General features: G+C 39.9%; 1 protein-coding gene across 21 annotated transcripts in view; it reads left to right on the forward strand.

Moving 5' to 3' along the window:
* Positions 1–16,249, forward strand: part of DTNA (dystrobrevin alpha) — a 245,090-nt gene that overhangs the window by 159,402 nt on the left and 69,439 nt on the right. For all 21 annotated transcript variants that reach the window (XM_019797940.2, XM_019797941.2, XM_011222883.3 and 18 more), the window contains 2 exons: positions 7,226–7,311; positions 14,538–14,692. In XM_019797940.2, coding sequence (XP_019653499.1) covers positions 7,226–7,311; positions 14,538–14,692 — 241 coding nt within the window. The remainder of the gene's footprint in view (positions 1–7,225; positions 7,312–14,537; positions 14,693–16,249) is intronic.

Raw genomic sequence — 16,249 nt, forward strand, 5'->3', positions numbered from 1 at the left:
ATAATTGTGATCTTGAAAATAATTCTTAAAGTCTATAATGGCCTTTTGGAGAGTGGGGGGTCACAAACTGATCCACTGGGAAGCCCTTCCCCTCTCACAGCTGAGCTGACTCCCCCTGCCCCAGGCCCCACTATTCCTTACACATGGTTCTGCTCCTCCCTTCCAGTGCATGTCTTACCATGTGTATGACTGCCTCCCACAAGCTACCGCATAGCGGGGCCATGTCTCACTCTTGATATGCACAGCACCTGAGACAAATCCAGCTCAGAATGAGTCTGTGAATGAATGAATGAATGAATGAATGAATGAATGAAGATCAACGATTGACTTTTCACACTGATTTCTTTTCATTCTTTTTCTGAAATCAAGTCCTCCTTAATCTCTAGTATCTTACCAATACGAGTGAGTCCAAGTTTGCTCTGACACCTAAGCTTATACCCTCTATTTTTACTTCTGCTCCACAAGAGAAGAAAATCAGATGTCTATGGCTACTAATGTAGGGGTATCCTATTTTCACAAAAAACTTCAACGTAGGTCTCTTACGCTCTTCTTACTTCCCTGGGAAACACGAACTTTAGTCTGTTGAGTTAATCTCATTTCAGTTCACTAGAATCTTCCTTCTTAGGGAAGTTCCTCCTAAGGTACATTATGTGACAGTGGCCTTGTTTTTAGCAAATATTATTTTCACATATATTCAGTCATACGAATATCACAGTAGGACAATGATAAATATTAAAAGGAACAGTGATATTCCTATTTTCAGGTGTCAAGCTGTATTCTTAATGCCACTTCTCCAATGATAGTAATAATATACTAATTGTAGTAACAGCTAATATGTTGTCAGCATTTCCTGTGTGCCAACAACCTTCCCGGTTTGGCACAATGTGATTACGAGGAGGTGAAACAATGTGCAGGTCATACAGCCTCACCCTAGATGAAGTGAGTGGGGAACAAAATCCTTTGTTTCAGGCATTAGGGTAAGTTCAGCTCTATTCAGGCTTTCTCTTTCATTTTTTTTTTCTAATGAGACTTAATGTATGTTATTTCCCCCAGACCTACCCTGCTTTTTCAGGATATTTTTATTAGGCTCACATTCCTCACCTTTCCACTTTGTGGTATTTAGACACCGCTGACAGAGTGTATGCGAAGGAAATATTTGGACTTAACTCATATTACAGTGTAGCTTTAGAGTCAGTTTCATGACAGCCATCCAGAACTCCAAATCTATCGTATAATAGTCTTTCACAGAGAATACAAAATCGTGGTATTTTCCTCTCTGCTTGACATATTGCACCTCGCTGAGCCATTTGAACATCCATTCCCACTGCTGAGCCCCCCGCCACCCCACCCTGGCGCTGTGAGAGATACCACAGCGCTATTTCAGACAGGTGGATATAAAATATTTTGGAACTCTGCCAAAACCCTTCTGCCTTTTGAGTTTTAGAAATGAGTTTGATGTTTAATGCAGGATGTATTACAAAGTACATGGCCCTTTCTCGGTGCACCAATGAAATGTAGAGTTCACATTTGAGGCTGTGAGGATGTGTGAGAGCAAAGGAAGAAGAGAAGAGGTCCACAAAACCAAATGTTCTTCTCTTTTCTTTTTACTATCTATATGGCTAAAACTAGATATTTAACATAGTGTTTGCCTGGTGATTTCTTTTTCTTACCACATCTTAAATTCAAGATTTCCATGGAACATTCTCCTCTAATAGCTAAAATTTTGTTCTAGTAGAAAAGACTTTGTTCCAAGATTCCTACATGTTGCTAAAATAGGATCTCTTTTCAAAGAAGTTTCACAGTTGTAGATAAAATGAACAGCCTTAATGTCACTCACCTTTACATCAGACTTAGACTTTGCATGAGGGGCCAATGGAATTTCATAGGGCTAAAATTCTGGCCCCTTCCATTCTGGAGAAACTCCTGGCAAACTCACATGGCCAGGCGTTATAAGGAATTCTTTTCCCAAATGTATGACGGACATGATGGGGAGCCCAAAGAGATGCCACAGCCCACTAAGGGATTTCTATCTGTTCACGTGTTAACTTCACTAACCCAAAAAACAAGAGTAATTACGTATGTGATCACTTCAAAATTCAAGGTATTACACGAGTGTACAATCTAAGATTAAGGACCATAAGGTCAATTTTTGTAATTTCACCCAAACAGTTCACATTTCTCATATAAAACTTAAGTGGTAAATCAAAATTTCTTTTCACATGTGCATTCGTTAATTTAACTAACATGTATTCAGAGCTTTGCTTTGTGCTAAGTGCCACGCACAATAGGCTGGAGGTGAAAGATAAGGAAGATGAGAGCCCCACCATTTAAAAAATGCATATTAAAATTAACTGATTTTGACTGTTTTTCTCTAATAGACCATGAGCAAATTAGGGGTAGGAACCGTACCTTATTCACCTTTACATCCCCAACCTATAAGGCATTGTCGATAAATACCTGTTGAGTTACATGAGTGATCCATAGGAACAAAATTATTCCCAGATAAAGACATGAATTATGATAGAGGCGTGTTGTGAAAGCCAGAGGAGGAAACCATTTTCTCAGTTAATTAAGCCACCAAAATGTGTGAGAAAGAGCAATTTGAGTTCTGTGCTCATCAAAATGCTTACCAAATGTTTTTGTGAAATGTGTTGGTAAAAGAAGAGCTTCTGGTTTTAGGACTCTTAAATAGAAAAATAATGCTTCCAGCCTGTTCCAAAAGGAATCAGTCAGAATTCAAATCTCATTTTCAAGGACTTGAAATTTATCATGGGATTCTATAATTTCAAACAGGAAACTCGCTTGGCAACTTGGAGAAACTTTACATTCTGTTCTAAATCCAGCCTAGCCTTCCAGACCTATCAATATCTATTTGCTGTTTTCCCTTCTTGTCAAAAGCAGATTTTCCCTCCCAGACAACTTTTCCCTGAAACCAATACCTTCTTAGTTCAGAGAAATCAGTTTGTCTCTTTGTGACGTCTTGGAAAAAGCCCAGTGTAATGCAGTTCACTCACTTTTTATTTTGATGAGTCAAACTTTAAAGACACTCTACAAATTTCTGCATATATTTTAACCAAAGGGGAAGGGCTTTCTGATTTCCACTTTTAATGAGTCACCTCTTAGGAAAATTTGAAAATTTTCAGAGTGAGAAAACAAAGTATAAGGGAAATAAAAGATTTAAGGAAACATTGACTTATAAAGCAATTTCCGTTTGTACTTTTGCTAATTTTTTGATTGTCTTAAATACCCTTTAAGGTATTAATTACATACTGGTATAGCAATTTAATTGGGTGGTTTTTGACCTCAAGCTGGAACAAGAAAATGAAGTTTGCATTGCCAAGAACTTCAGGGTAACTGGCCTAAAAAATAGAATATATTCCATTATGGCAAAAACCAAATCATGGAAAAAAAGAGAAAAGCAATGGATTATGCATTGTGTTCTTGTTCTACATTGAAAGGGAAAATATTAAAATAAACACAATTTTTACTTTAAAGATAAAAATTTTTAAGAAAAAAATGATAGGCTAATAGTAAATTTCATTTTAAAGCTCTTTGTGCCTCTTTGTACCTTTGTACATTTTAAAGCTCTTTGTACCTACTGAAGAATCAACTGCACTAGCAACTTGTATTCACAAAGAACAGCTCATGTGGTCCTGTCCTTGATTCTAAGGCCCCGCCCACCCAGGAAGCGGATGGTGCTGCCAGATGCTCAGATACTTGGTCTACTGCACGGGTATTCTCAAGCACCCCTGCCTCTGCTCAGTCTTCCTTTAGTGGTGCTCAGAAGTGCCCGTGAACTTGGAGTGTGCTGCCCTAGCGTTTCATAAGAAGACAAGAGCATAGACTTCCTCTAGCACTCTTCCTGCTGTTGTGGTTCCAAGGCTGTTTGGCCTGCAGCATTAGGGACAATCTATGTTTTTCATCCTCAGCACGCTCTGGCCAGTCTGCTTCCAGAGTTGTGGCCAACGGCCAACATTCCATATGTGCAGTTTGACTGCCTTACTCCTAGAGGCATTGCGTGTGCAGACTCACTTTGGAACAAATGTCGCTTTCCTGCTCATTTGCACAAGACTCCTGGGAGCTTCCTGTTATCCATCCTCATGAGCTTGACTTTCCACTTCCTAAATACTTAAGGGATTTCCCAAACTGTTCATGAATCAAATGGCCCTGGTCAGGGATGATTCCCAATGAGCACAACTTTTGTACTTCTCCCCTTGCCATGTCCCAACAGTCTCCCTACTCCTTGCTTCCTTTGTTAATGCCACTCCTTTTTCTTACCAAAACAAAGGGGAGGGGGGGACCTGAACCCAAGATGACCTTAAGTAATGGCCTTTGGTATGGAATCTAGTGAAGGCCTTTAGAAAATCTTTCTCCCCACCCCCCACTTTTCTTTATCCTGTTATATCTACTGAAAATGTTCTTTAAAAAGATCCATGTGTATTTAAGTCCTCGGTGTCCCCCTTTTCCATCGTGGAGTCATTCATCTCCACTCATTCCTTAAATTCCTTCAAGGTTTATCCACTATCAGGGCTGAGCACGGTCTAAACTCACCCAGGAGTGGTGTGCTTCCCAAGATCTACATTCCTGCATACCCCCTGAATCCTTCTTAGTGACAAGGGTCACCTTTGCAATCTGGCACACTGGCTTGCATAACAATACATTCCAGTGGCCTAATTTCACCCTTGAGTTCCTGCAAAACTCTCATTGAGCTGCCCTCCACTTGGTGATTTATCTAGATTTATTGTGTCAATTTGGCAGAATAGCTCTGATACAACCTCTCCTGGATGTAATAGCATTAATCTTGCATTTCCAAGAATACAGAACTGGCGATCTCCCTATGATCTTCTTCATTAAAAGCTAAGGTTTAAGAATTCATCCGTGAGCTATCATCATTTCATACTGTGGAGAACTCCCTGTGCCAACATTATCTGTAGTTTATCCTCTTTCATGAGTTAAATTGTTCTCTCTGATTCCTTGAAAGAAACTTGTATGGCTCTTAAAGTCTCACATATAATGCTCCTCAATTTCTCTGTGTTTTGAAGACTATTTTATCACTTTATTGCTCCTACTCTTCCACATGTGGTAGATTTCCCTGTTCTCATAATTTGAACTATGTTTCAGCTTAGAAAAGGGAACTAATTATTTCCTAACGTAAAATTTTTGATACTTCTGGGTATCCATGCAGTTGGGAATACAGTGCACATGGAATAATTTTGAATGAGGTTTTTTACAAAATCATTGCATTTTTCTTATAGCTACCTGCTCTAAAATTGGCAAACAACAAAATGAGTGGGCATTCAAAATTCTAGGGGCACCTGCTATAATGATTAGTAGTCATCAGTTAACATAAGAAGTATATCATTCACTGACTCTGGGGGAGATGAAGTGCAAGGCACTAAGAATTCAACTAATTTAGAAGATATGGTCTCTGTCCCCATGGATCACGCAGTGTGTGGGGTCATGTTACATGCAGACATCTAAATAAACAAATCAAGGTCACTCAGTGTGATAGGTGCCAAACAGTAGGTGAAAGTGGAGGGAGAGCATTTGCCTGCACATTTCTTGAGCTGAGTCTTGATGAATGGGTGGGAGAGTCCTGGCAAAAGGTGATAGGAACGGCAGGGGCATTAAACATGGGACTGGGGAGTGCAGTTCAACAGAAATGCTAGCAGGTGAGACTGGAGAGCACAGGTGAAGTTGTAACCATATCCTGTAGGCAAACAGAAACAATCGGAGATTTCAATAATGAAATAATATAGTCGGATCTGTGATGTGAGTGTGCAAGCAGAGAGATCACTGAAGAAGTTGTTATTCACGCAAGAGCTGGTGCAATGGCAGTTAGAATGGAAAGCAGAGAATGGGTTTAATATATAAGTAGGAGGTATATTTGAGTTCCTCAGACATTTATTCAGGTAGTGGGGAATTAAGGAAGAGAACAAAGTGAAGGGTAACCCCTTCCCTGGGGATTCATTTTGGGTAACTAGGTACGTGGTAAGTCAGAAGAGGGACTGACAACCAGAAGCAGATTAGTAGTGGGTTGGTCTGAGTGAGATGGAAGGGCTTTGTAAAGATCATGAATTCTTCTTTGAACATAGTTGGTTTGACATGACGTTTCCAAAGAAAGATTTCTAATAAATAATTATATAGATCTGGTGGTTAGGCCTAGAAATATAAATGTGAAAGCCACTAGCATAGTTCTTAGTCACTTTTGCATTCTGGCTGGCTGTATTTGAGGTCCTATGCTAAGTATGACATCAACAAGGATGAATAACAAATGATCTGTCCCTGGAGTCTAGTAATGAACAAAGAAACATTACTTATTATATCTTATTCTTCTAATATGTTGTATATATGGACCTTATTCATATAAATGATTTATTCTGTATACTAAACCCTTGTCAATACTGACTTTTCTTGCCTTTCAGCCACATTATTATTTTAAATAACTCCTTTGATCTTTCTTAAGAGTAGCAACTATCAAAGAAATGAATTACTACTGGGATACACTTATGGATTCCAAAGATACAAGAATAAACAGTTTATCCCAGCTGGAAAATCATTTAGCTGAAATATTATACTTCTTACAGTGTGCCCTTTATGTCACATTTTGTGAAGGACAAGTTAGTTACACTTCCTGAATCAATGAAGATTGGGCAGATATGGTGTCGTTTTGCCCCTTTAAAATATCAACTCTCTTTGCAAAGTAAATGTATCATATACACACAGTCAGCTTGTGGGTAGGAAATGGTGGGTGAAAAAAAGTGTGATGGAAAAGTCCCCAGAGTTACTCTAACAAAATTCAGGAATTCTCCAACCAAAAAAAAATTTTTTTTTCTGAAACCTTGTTTAAATAAATTATAGAGACTGTAGAATCATCATGCATTAAATTATTTTGAAACCCACAGTGAAAATCATGTTCTGTAATTGTAATCCATGGCTAAATAGTACATATCCCTCCAGCTGCCAGCTCATGCTTGGATCAAGTGACATATACAAAGAATAACTTGAAGAGTCTGCTGTCTCTTGAAAAAAGGAAACATTGAATAGACAGCTTTTCAGAAATTTGTGTTGAATCGTATTCTGGTCTTTTCTAAAATGGCTATGTTCACATAATGTATGCAGCTACAGTATCCTATGATTTCTACAGAACAGAAAATGTCAGATCTCATTACTGGAAGCTCTCTAAATGACATCTTTTTTCTCTCTGTCTCTTATCATTAAACAGGGAAGGCCATGGTAAAATTTCAGTATTTGCTGTCAAAATGGCTTTAGCCACGTTGTGTGGAGGGAAGATCATGGACAAATTAAGATGTAAGTTATTCTGGGTGTCTCTCTTTGCTTATGCCTCCCGTGTACCACATTTGCCATTCCCCATTTCTGCCTGTCCTGCTGCCATTTTGACTTCCCTCATTCTAGGAGAGTTGTTTGAAATAGAATCTTCATGGATGTTTGGATTTTATCACAGAAAGATTTTCATATTAGATAAATGGTAATGATATGAATGTTTTCCTTCTACTTATGGGTTATTATTAGCTACAACCTGTTGAGTAACACCAACTAGACTTCTTGTAACATTAAAGTAAGATATATATCCTTTCAAGTTCACTGTACTATACCACCTTACAGGCGTAAGTCCATCTTCATAGGGACATGAACGCCATGTTGGACAACCTGCCTTTTTTAGGTAATCTAACGCCAAAGCCCCTGGCACGTTTCCTCATTCTTCTAAGCCAGGGCTATTCAAATCGCTGGGGATGCTAAAGGTTCCAAAATGAACATTGCCAGAGTATAGGCATAAGAACTGCATAGAAACACCACAGACTGAGAATTAACTGGATTCCAATAAAAACATGACAGCTAAGGTGCATTGAGTGATTGTGGGCCCTTTTAGGTACGTTTTGTCACCAAGTGTGGTAGTTGTTTAACCAAGAAAACACAATCGTTTTGTTTTAGTAAGGAAGCTGAGACTCAGAGAGGTAGAATAAGGTAAATCGTGTAGCTAAGATGGTACCAGGATTTGAACCTGACTTTTTTTCTCTACCCCAGTGGTTCTGAAATTTGAGCATATATAGAATCATCTAGAGGGCTTTTTAAACCATAGATTTCTGGGTCCCACTCCCAGAGTTTTATGTTTCAGAAGACCTAGGGTAGGGGTTGGGGGGCAAGAATTTTCATTTCCAACTATTTCTAAATGATGTATATGCTGCTGTTTAAGAGAAAAATTTCCACTTACCCCTTTCCCTTACCTTAAATATGATGAGTTTGGGTTATGATGCTGTGTGGGAAAGAGCACTGTCATAAGAGTCAGGAGCCCCAGCTTGTAAGCCCCACTATGTGATTAATTCGCTGAGTTATTCTGTGGAAGTTACTCCACTTCCTTAGTCCTCGGCTTCCATCCCTATCCCAAATTTGGGGATTTTGTTCGATACCCGGAGGGTCCCTCCCAGCTCTACTCATCTGTGACTCTCAGCCTCCAGGCACTGTTCTCACCTGCTGCCTGTCAGCCTCCGAGTGTGATCTCTTTCTTCTTAATGCACAAAGAGGGGGAAAACGAAGGAAGAAACAGAAAAAAAACAAAAACCCTTTGTTCCTCTGGAATTTCCCCAGACATACTCCAAGACAGAGTTATGTCTTTGGACCAGTAGGTAAGGGGAAGGCACACGAAACCCCACAAGTACCCATCTCCCCTTGCTTCAGGAACCTGTCCCCTACGGGGAGCCAAATGCATTTTGGATTCAGAGAAGCCTAAGCAGGCTTTACAAGGGAGAGTTTAATTTATCTTTAGCTAGCCTGAAAGCTATTTTAAAAAATTAAAAACTATCTGCCCCAGTACTTGAGTGAGGATAATAGCTAAATTAGAAGGTGGTAGAAGCAATGTCCTTTTTTAAAACATAGCTTCAGAATAATCCATGAGGCATTTCCCCTAGGGCTGGGAGGAGAAAGTTGAGCAAAACGAACCAGGGCCAAGGAAGAAATTCTGCAGGGCCTTCTCTGCTGACCTCATGTCACAGTTGGCCACTTATGCTGAGGACATTAGATAACATGGTTTGTTTGTTTGTTTGTTTGTTTGTTTGTTTGTTTGTTTGTTTTAAGTCTTGAGAAACATTTCCAAGCATTTACTCAGTGTTGCATTAATAAGGACATGGATAAAAGGATTCCATATTAAAATAAGTTTCAGGAAAACTGAGAGAACCAGTTTTCTGACCTTCCTTGGGGTCTTTGGTGCCTTTCATGAACCCAAGCTAATTCTGTGCCATCGAGGACCACAGTGCTTTCCATCTTTCCATTCAGGCTCCATTGGTGTCAGATTTTATCCCTCTGCTGGGGGAGAAGGGGTCCAGCAATCTCAGGAGTCCCATCTCACTCCAGAGGCCCCCAGCCTGTAAATGTCATTGCCCAGGACTACACTAGTCACTGGTAACAAGAAAGGAGTGCCCATGATAGTCATGGAGGAACCCATTCCCACCTCCTGGGCTGGAAAAAGCCACTGCTTTCCCTTCTTAGCCCAGGAAGAAATTCGGGGCCCATAAAGACCAAGAGAATGGTTGGTAGGTCAGCAAGGAACCATGACTGCAGAGCTACAAAGCTCAAGATAACTAAGTTTCTGAGAAGATCTTTACCAATTGTCAAAACCCTGACAGATCTCTTGCATGTCCAGGAATTCAAAGCCAACAAGGTCACAGCCAGGGTGCTTTCTCCTCACCACACCGTCAGTGAGCAAAGCATGCATGCTACCTAGTGGCCAAAGGAGATCCTCTTCAGTGCAGTGAAAGAAGTTGACCAGTGCATGAGTCTCATTGGAAGTAGACCATGTTCTCCAGTCTGCAGAAATGAGTTTCCGTGCCACAAATTCTGGAGAACAACAAAAGCAGATAGGGGATCATGAGATACATCACGTTGCCCTCTCCCAGAGCTTGGATCTGAATCACAGCCATGTGTCCCCAGCTCTGCAGCTGAAGAGTCACTCTGTATACTTAATCCCAAGAAGGTGGTTTTTGTGGTTTCCTGGGAAGTCGATTGGGAGCAATTTGACAAAAACAATTTAACTGAAAGCACTTTGGTTGGAAGAATGTCACCAAAATGTTAATCAGTCAAAGCTAAATAGATTCAGTCACCAATATTTCTAGTTTCAGTGATAATTATTAACTGAATACATAAATATGGGCAAATCTGCCCACAGACAGCAGAGGCCGAGTCTTAATGAGCGGGATTGTGAGGGTTTTCTCTGGTCGTCTTTTGATGGCTGCACTTACTGGTAAAACAGGCAAAGTCATGATTTTCTGCGTTGCTTTTGTAATAAGAAAAAGTAAAATGAAAGGATATGGAATTTCTCGGGATTTGAGGGGTTTGTTTTCCCTTCTTTGAATTCTAATTCACTTTAAGCCAATATGCCAGCTGTGCTCGTTTGGCAGTTTTTCTATTTTTGTGCATAGGGATGAGAGGCATTTAGTTTCTTCCAACTAGCCCTTCATGTGGGAGAGTGCAGGGCAAGAGTCATTGCTGAAAATAAATTAGAAACTTTAGAAAGCAAAAAGTGGAAGACAGAAAACTTTCAACTAAATTTTTCAAACTGCTTTAAAATGCATGAAAAGGGACAACGACTCCATGTTGCACCACAATTGCCAACTCGGGGCCGCCAGGAACCACTATGCACGGTGTTTACGCGTCCCTCCAGCAGCTTCCAGTATGAGTCGTGGGATGCGGCAACCTAAACAGAAACTGACCTAATCAAATACCCTGTTTCTGTCAAATTGTTCTCAGTCCAGTTATAAGCTGTTGTAATAAGTTGGGAAACCTGTTTATACTTCTTCCTTGGGGCTCCCAGATAGTCCTAAGGATCCTAAGAAATTCTGAATACAATGCTCTTAGCCTGGAATGCCAGGGGCTGTCCTAAAGCTTCTGGGGAGGGCTTGTTTTGTTTAAAAGACTAGCCTTGTGGCAAACACCAGGTATTTGTTGAGTTTCTATAACAGAAAAAAAACCCCCCCCCCCCCCCCCCCCCCCCCCGCGGGTAATATTTCTAACTCAGTGGCCTGCCTTAAATCTTCCATATCTGCCGCAACATCTGGATACAACCTAAACTCCTTCGTAGAGCCTTAAAGCTCTTCAGATCTCTAGCTCATCTCCCCCCCACGTCCTTGTGGGCACCCAGGGCCCCTGGCACAATGAACTGCTTGGAGAGCCTTGAGTGCATCATGCTTGAGCATGCCTGTGCACACCCTGATTCTCTTTCCTAAAGCCTGACTAGCCCCTAATTGTCCTTTATACTTGGCCGAGAAGTCCCCTCCGTCACCTAGGAAGACCAAAAAGTCACCTGTGTAAGGAAATCTTCCCTGACCCACCCCTCATTCTGGAAACCCTCTCTTGGGGCTCCTGCTGCACCCCGTGCACCCTACTGTTCCGGTAGTGACATCGCCGCGTTAGGATTCACGATGTCCCAGGTTGCATTCTGTACGTGCATCTCTGTACCCTCAAGGTCAAGAACCTCCCAGAGGTCAAGAACTGTGTCCTATTACTGACCAATTCACAAAATTAGAATATGGCCAGTAGGTTAGATAATATTAGGTAAGATTAGTGTATCAATGTTAAATATATCAAAGTGGATAACTACCCTGTAACCCAGGTAAACAAGCTATGGCCTGTGAGCCAAGACTCGTTTCCACGTTTTTAAAAGTTGTATAAAATACAAAGACGAGTGTGTGACAGAGACCATGTGTGGTCCACAAAACCCAAAATATCGCTATCTGGCCCTTTACGGAAGAAGTTTGCTGACCTTTGCTGTAGTCTCATCGGAGGATATACCCTTATTCTTAGGGAAGACGCACTGGCAGTGTTCAGAGGTAATGGAAATTAGTCTCACTTCAGAAAAAAAAAATTGTATGTTTGCACACACATATGGACACAGAGACAGACATAGGCAGATGATAGATAGATAGATAGATAGATAGATAGATAGATAGATAGATAGATATAGATGATAGATGATAGAATGATAAAGTAAATGGAATAAAGTGCTCATAGATGAGTTTGGATAAAGCGTCTGTGGGTGTTCTTTGCAGTACTCTTATTCTTGCAACTATTTTGTTAAGTTTGCTATTATTTTCAAATAAAATTTTGTTTTAATTCCTTAAAAAATAAATATAAAAAAAGAACTATGTCCTGATTTTTCTGTATATTCATTGCTTAGCAAAATTTTACACATTTAGTGTGTGCTAAGTTAATTTTAGTTGAACGAATCAATGAATATAAATTCTTCTAACGTATCTATCATTGTGTGGTGCTGCCGGAAATACAGTGGTGATTTACAGTATGACTGGGAACGTTACAGAACAACCCCATTGGAGAGGCAAAGCCTAAGCATATGAAATGAATAACAGAAAAAACATGATCTGGAATTAACAGTAAAAATAGCTCACATTGGGGCACCTGGGTGGCTCAGTGGGTTAAGCATCTGCCTTTGGCTCAGGTCATGATCCCAGAGTCCTGGGATCAAGTCCCACATCAGGTTCCCTGCTCTGCGGGGAGTCTGCTTCTCCTTCTCCCTCTGCCCCTCCCCCCTGCTTGTGCTCTCTTTCTCATGCTCTTTCAAATAAATAAATAAATAAAATGTTTTTTTTAAATAGCTCACATTTCTGTACTGTGTACTAAATGTCAAGCACTAGTCTGTGTCCTTTACATCTGTACGTTTATCTATTAATTTAATCTTTGAATTAAATATCTTCTATTTTATTACATACACATATATTACATATTAGAGGCATATTACATATGTGTATATGTATATTGTTATATCCATATGTGCATATATATGTTATTATATAACATGAGAGCCCAGAACTAAGGTACAAACATATCATTTTGATAACTAAGGTACAAACATATCATTTTGATAACTTCCTCAGAGTCCCCTCAATTCTTTTTAAAAACCAGAGTGGCCATTTACAAACAGCCCCTTCCCTTTGATCCCAGTGACCTAGCCCTAGTTTGGCTGTTGCTTAGCAAAATTTCATCAACACAGTCTAGTTTAATATGAACTTCAAGTTTGTGAGAGGTCAATGCTAGTACTCCTTCAGCTTTTGCTCTAATTAGAACTGTTGTCTAAATCCTTACTGTGGGAGATTTGAAAGGTCTAGGCTACTTTTCAAAATGTGTCATGGCCTAGAAAAGTCAAGCCTAGAAGATCATCAGGATGACCCAGTTATAGTTAACCAACTTGCCTAAGAACACACAAGATGGCAGCTCTGATAAGAAAGTCCATTTACTTTTCCTGGGTTTCCTTTTCCCCCTTTTTATTGGAATTCTCGAGTTTCTATATATGGGATTACTTAAGAGATTTTTTTGCTGTTGGCAACTTTTTTCTTTCTTTCTTTTTTTTTCGACCAGTTATAATGAAACATAAGAGAGAAAATTCACCAAGTTTACAATTGTGAAGGTGGATGAGAACAACGTTGATTTTGTAGCTTAGGTAAAATTTCTTTAGCCTCATAATGGATAAACTATTTGAAACACAGTAGAAATCCCTTATAAGTGGAGTGTTAGAAGGAAATGAGAGTCAGTTCACATCCTCAAAACATAATCCAGCAAAAGCCTGTAATATGCTTAACATCTGACTGCAGTGTAAAAACCATGTCCCCAGATTGCATTTTGACCTTGAGACATTAAGCCCAAAATGAACAGAGGCAGCTTATTGAATTTACAACAGTTTATCCCAACAGCTGTGCCAGCCTAGTTACAATCTAGCATGGTGACAAACCGTATGATAGCAGATGCTTTCATTCTCATAGTGACTTCCACAGAGGAATTATAAAGTACCTTGAGAAATTATGCCATTAATATTCACTAAGTGCCCATAGTGGCAGAAACTGAAGAACAGAGGTTCAATGAAGACATAGACTCTGTCCAGGACTCCGACTTTACCTCATTGATCTTCCCCAAGGCCAGGCTTCCCCTCAACTACATGAGTCAAAAGACCCTTCCCTGTAAATCAAGTGCCTTCCACCCGGAACACGATAATTTATAGAAAGTTTTCTGCTTCTGTGGGAAGTTAATCAGGTGTTTTCATTGCATCCTTATCCCCATTGTGTCTTTCATTTTTCAATATCTTAAACCAAAACTCAAAGGTCTTAGTGATAATAGAGTTGGGTAACTAGCTAGCTAGATACATACACTCCCCAATGTTACAGTAAATGTTCATTGTGTGTTTCAGTAAAGTCAGCGTATTCCTCACATATACAAAAATTCCTTCCATTGAGTAATGTACGAGCTTATAACTGACTTCAAAATAAAAATGTGATGCTCTCTATCTTATCAAAATATGCTAATTTTACTCAAATTAATGCTATGTTCCAGAATCAGTTACAAAAAGACACCAAAGACAACACTATGCCAGGAATATTTCAGCATAACAATTAACTTCTATGTTATTTTTTCATAAAAAATTACTTATTCTGCCACCATTTTTGTTATTTGCAGCAGATATAAACCATGTGGAATATATTCATGTGATGAGTAAATATCTTTCTTTTTCCTTCCATCAGATATTTTCTCCATGATTTCTGACTCCAGTGGGGTGATGGTTTATGGACGATATGATCAGTTCCTACGGGAAGTTCTCAAATTACCTACAGCCGTTTTTGAAGGTCCTTCATTTGGTTACACAGAACAGTCAGCGAGATCCTGTTTCTCTCAACAGGTAGGAAAAAGAGGAAATGTCGCTCACACAGTGGTCCTTTGATGTGTTACTCCAAGACACTACTTAGACAAACTCCTCTTCATGATAACCTGTAGCATCTCCCAACCTCTGACAAATGACCTCTGAGCCAGTAACTGAACTCAACATACCTGGAAAATATTAACCGGCAGAACTTCCTAACCATGAGCCAGGCATCTTGCTAAGCTCCTTTCTTGCATTGTCTAATTTAATCCTTACCACAAGCCTATACCCTCGGTATTATTACTGTCATTATCACTACACTATCAAAAGAGCTGAATTGTCACTCAGCCTCACATGAAACACAGGTCTGAGCCAGTGTCAAGCTCCACCAATGTTTAGCAAAGGAAACAGGAAAGGAATCATATAGTGTATGCCAGACACAGTCAGGAAGACCCAACATATGACAGGCACAGCTGCCTAAATCCCCTGCGACATGATACATTAGGGCTTCAGAGTGACATGTTTTAACTGGGGTTGGTACAAGTTAACCCAGAGAAGCTATTGAGTTCTGGGGCTTTCCATGTTTGTATTTGCCCAGTCATGTACAAAGCCTACATGTCCAGCACCATTCTCCAGCACAGCGCAATGGTAGTTTACAAACCTATAAATTGAAGGTTTGCTTAAAATTTTTTAAAAATCCATACTAACCAAGAATATCCTCTAAAAGGATCCCTTACTTAAGAAATCAGTGCATGGCAGCCACTGAAAAGCTACATGTAACCGCCCACCTAGTAAACTTCTTCAGTCTGTTTCCTTGTGACCTAGGAAGTCAAAAGTGTCTTTGACATCCCTGTGGGTCATGGATTGATGTGGAATCATAACGGTACCCATACAACTAAAAAGAGATGGGACGGTTTGATACACTAAATGCTGGCTCTGCCCCGTGTTGTCTCATTCAGAAAGCCTTTCTGACCCCAACTACTCCCCCAGCCCCAGGGCCAGCTAAGGGCCCTCATCTCTGCCCACAGCTGAGACACACTCCTCTTTATATGTGTCCTTCGAGTTGGTAACATCAGAGTGGTTCCATTCACCTAAGCCTCCTTCCAGACAACTTCCTCACCCTGCAGTTCTCATCATGTGAGATGAGAGTCCTCAAGTCCTGCTGATTTCCCCTTCTAAAGGTTTCTCTGATCTCTTTCCTTATCCTCATCTGTTGCCTGGCCTACTGTATTAACCTCTACTCTGGTCTCCCTGCCTCTGGGTTTGTTTACTTGTACACTTGTTGATGGTTTCCTTCACTGTGCAGAAGTTTTTTGTTTTGGTGTAGTCCTAGTAGTTTGTTTTTGCTTTTATTTCTCTTGATGACTCTTTTTATTTTCATAGGACCTACATGTTCATTAAGAATTGTATACGATGTTACCACTGCTCAAAATTCCTTTTGAAATGCCTGGTAGACTGTCTAATTATATAATTTTTTATATATCCTCAATGATGAGAAATTTATATATGTTAAAATCATAATAAATTTTTGAAAACTGCCGGAAGTGATTTTTAGCCAGTGTGATGAATGATCAAAATGGATAAGATCACTTGAAG

This window comes from Ailuropoda melanoleuca, chromosome 14, assembly GCF_002007445.2.
Source record: "Ailuropoda melanoleuca isolate Jingjing chromosome 14, ASM200744v2, whole genome shotgun sequence".
NCBI lineage: Eukaryota > Metazoa > Chordata > Mammalia > Carnivora > Ursidae > Ailuropoda > Ailuropoda melanoleuca.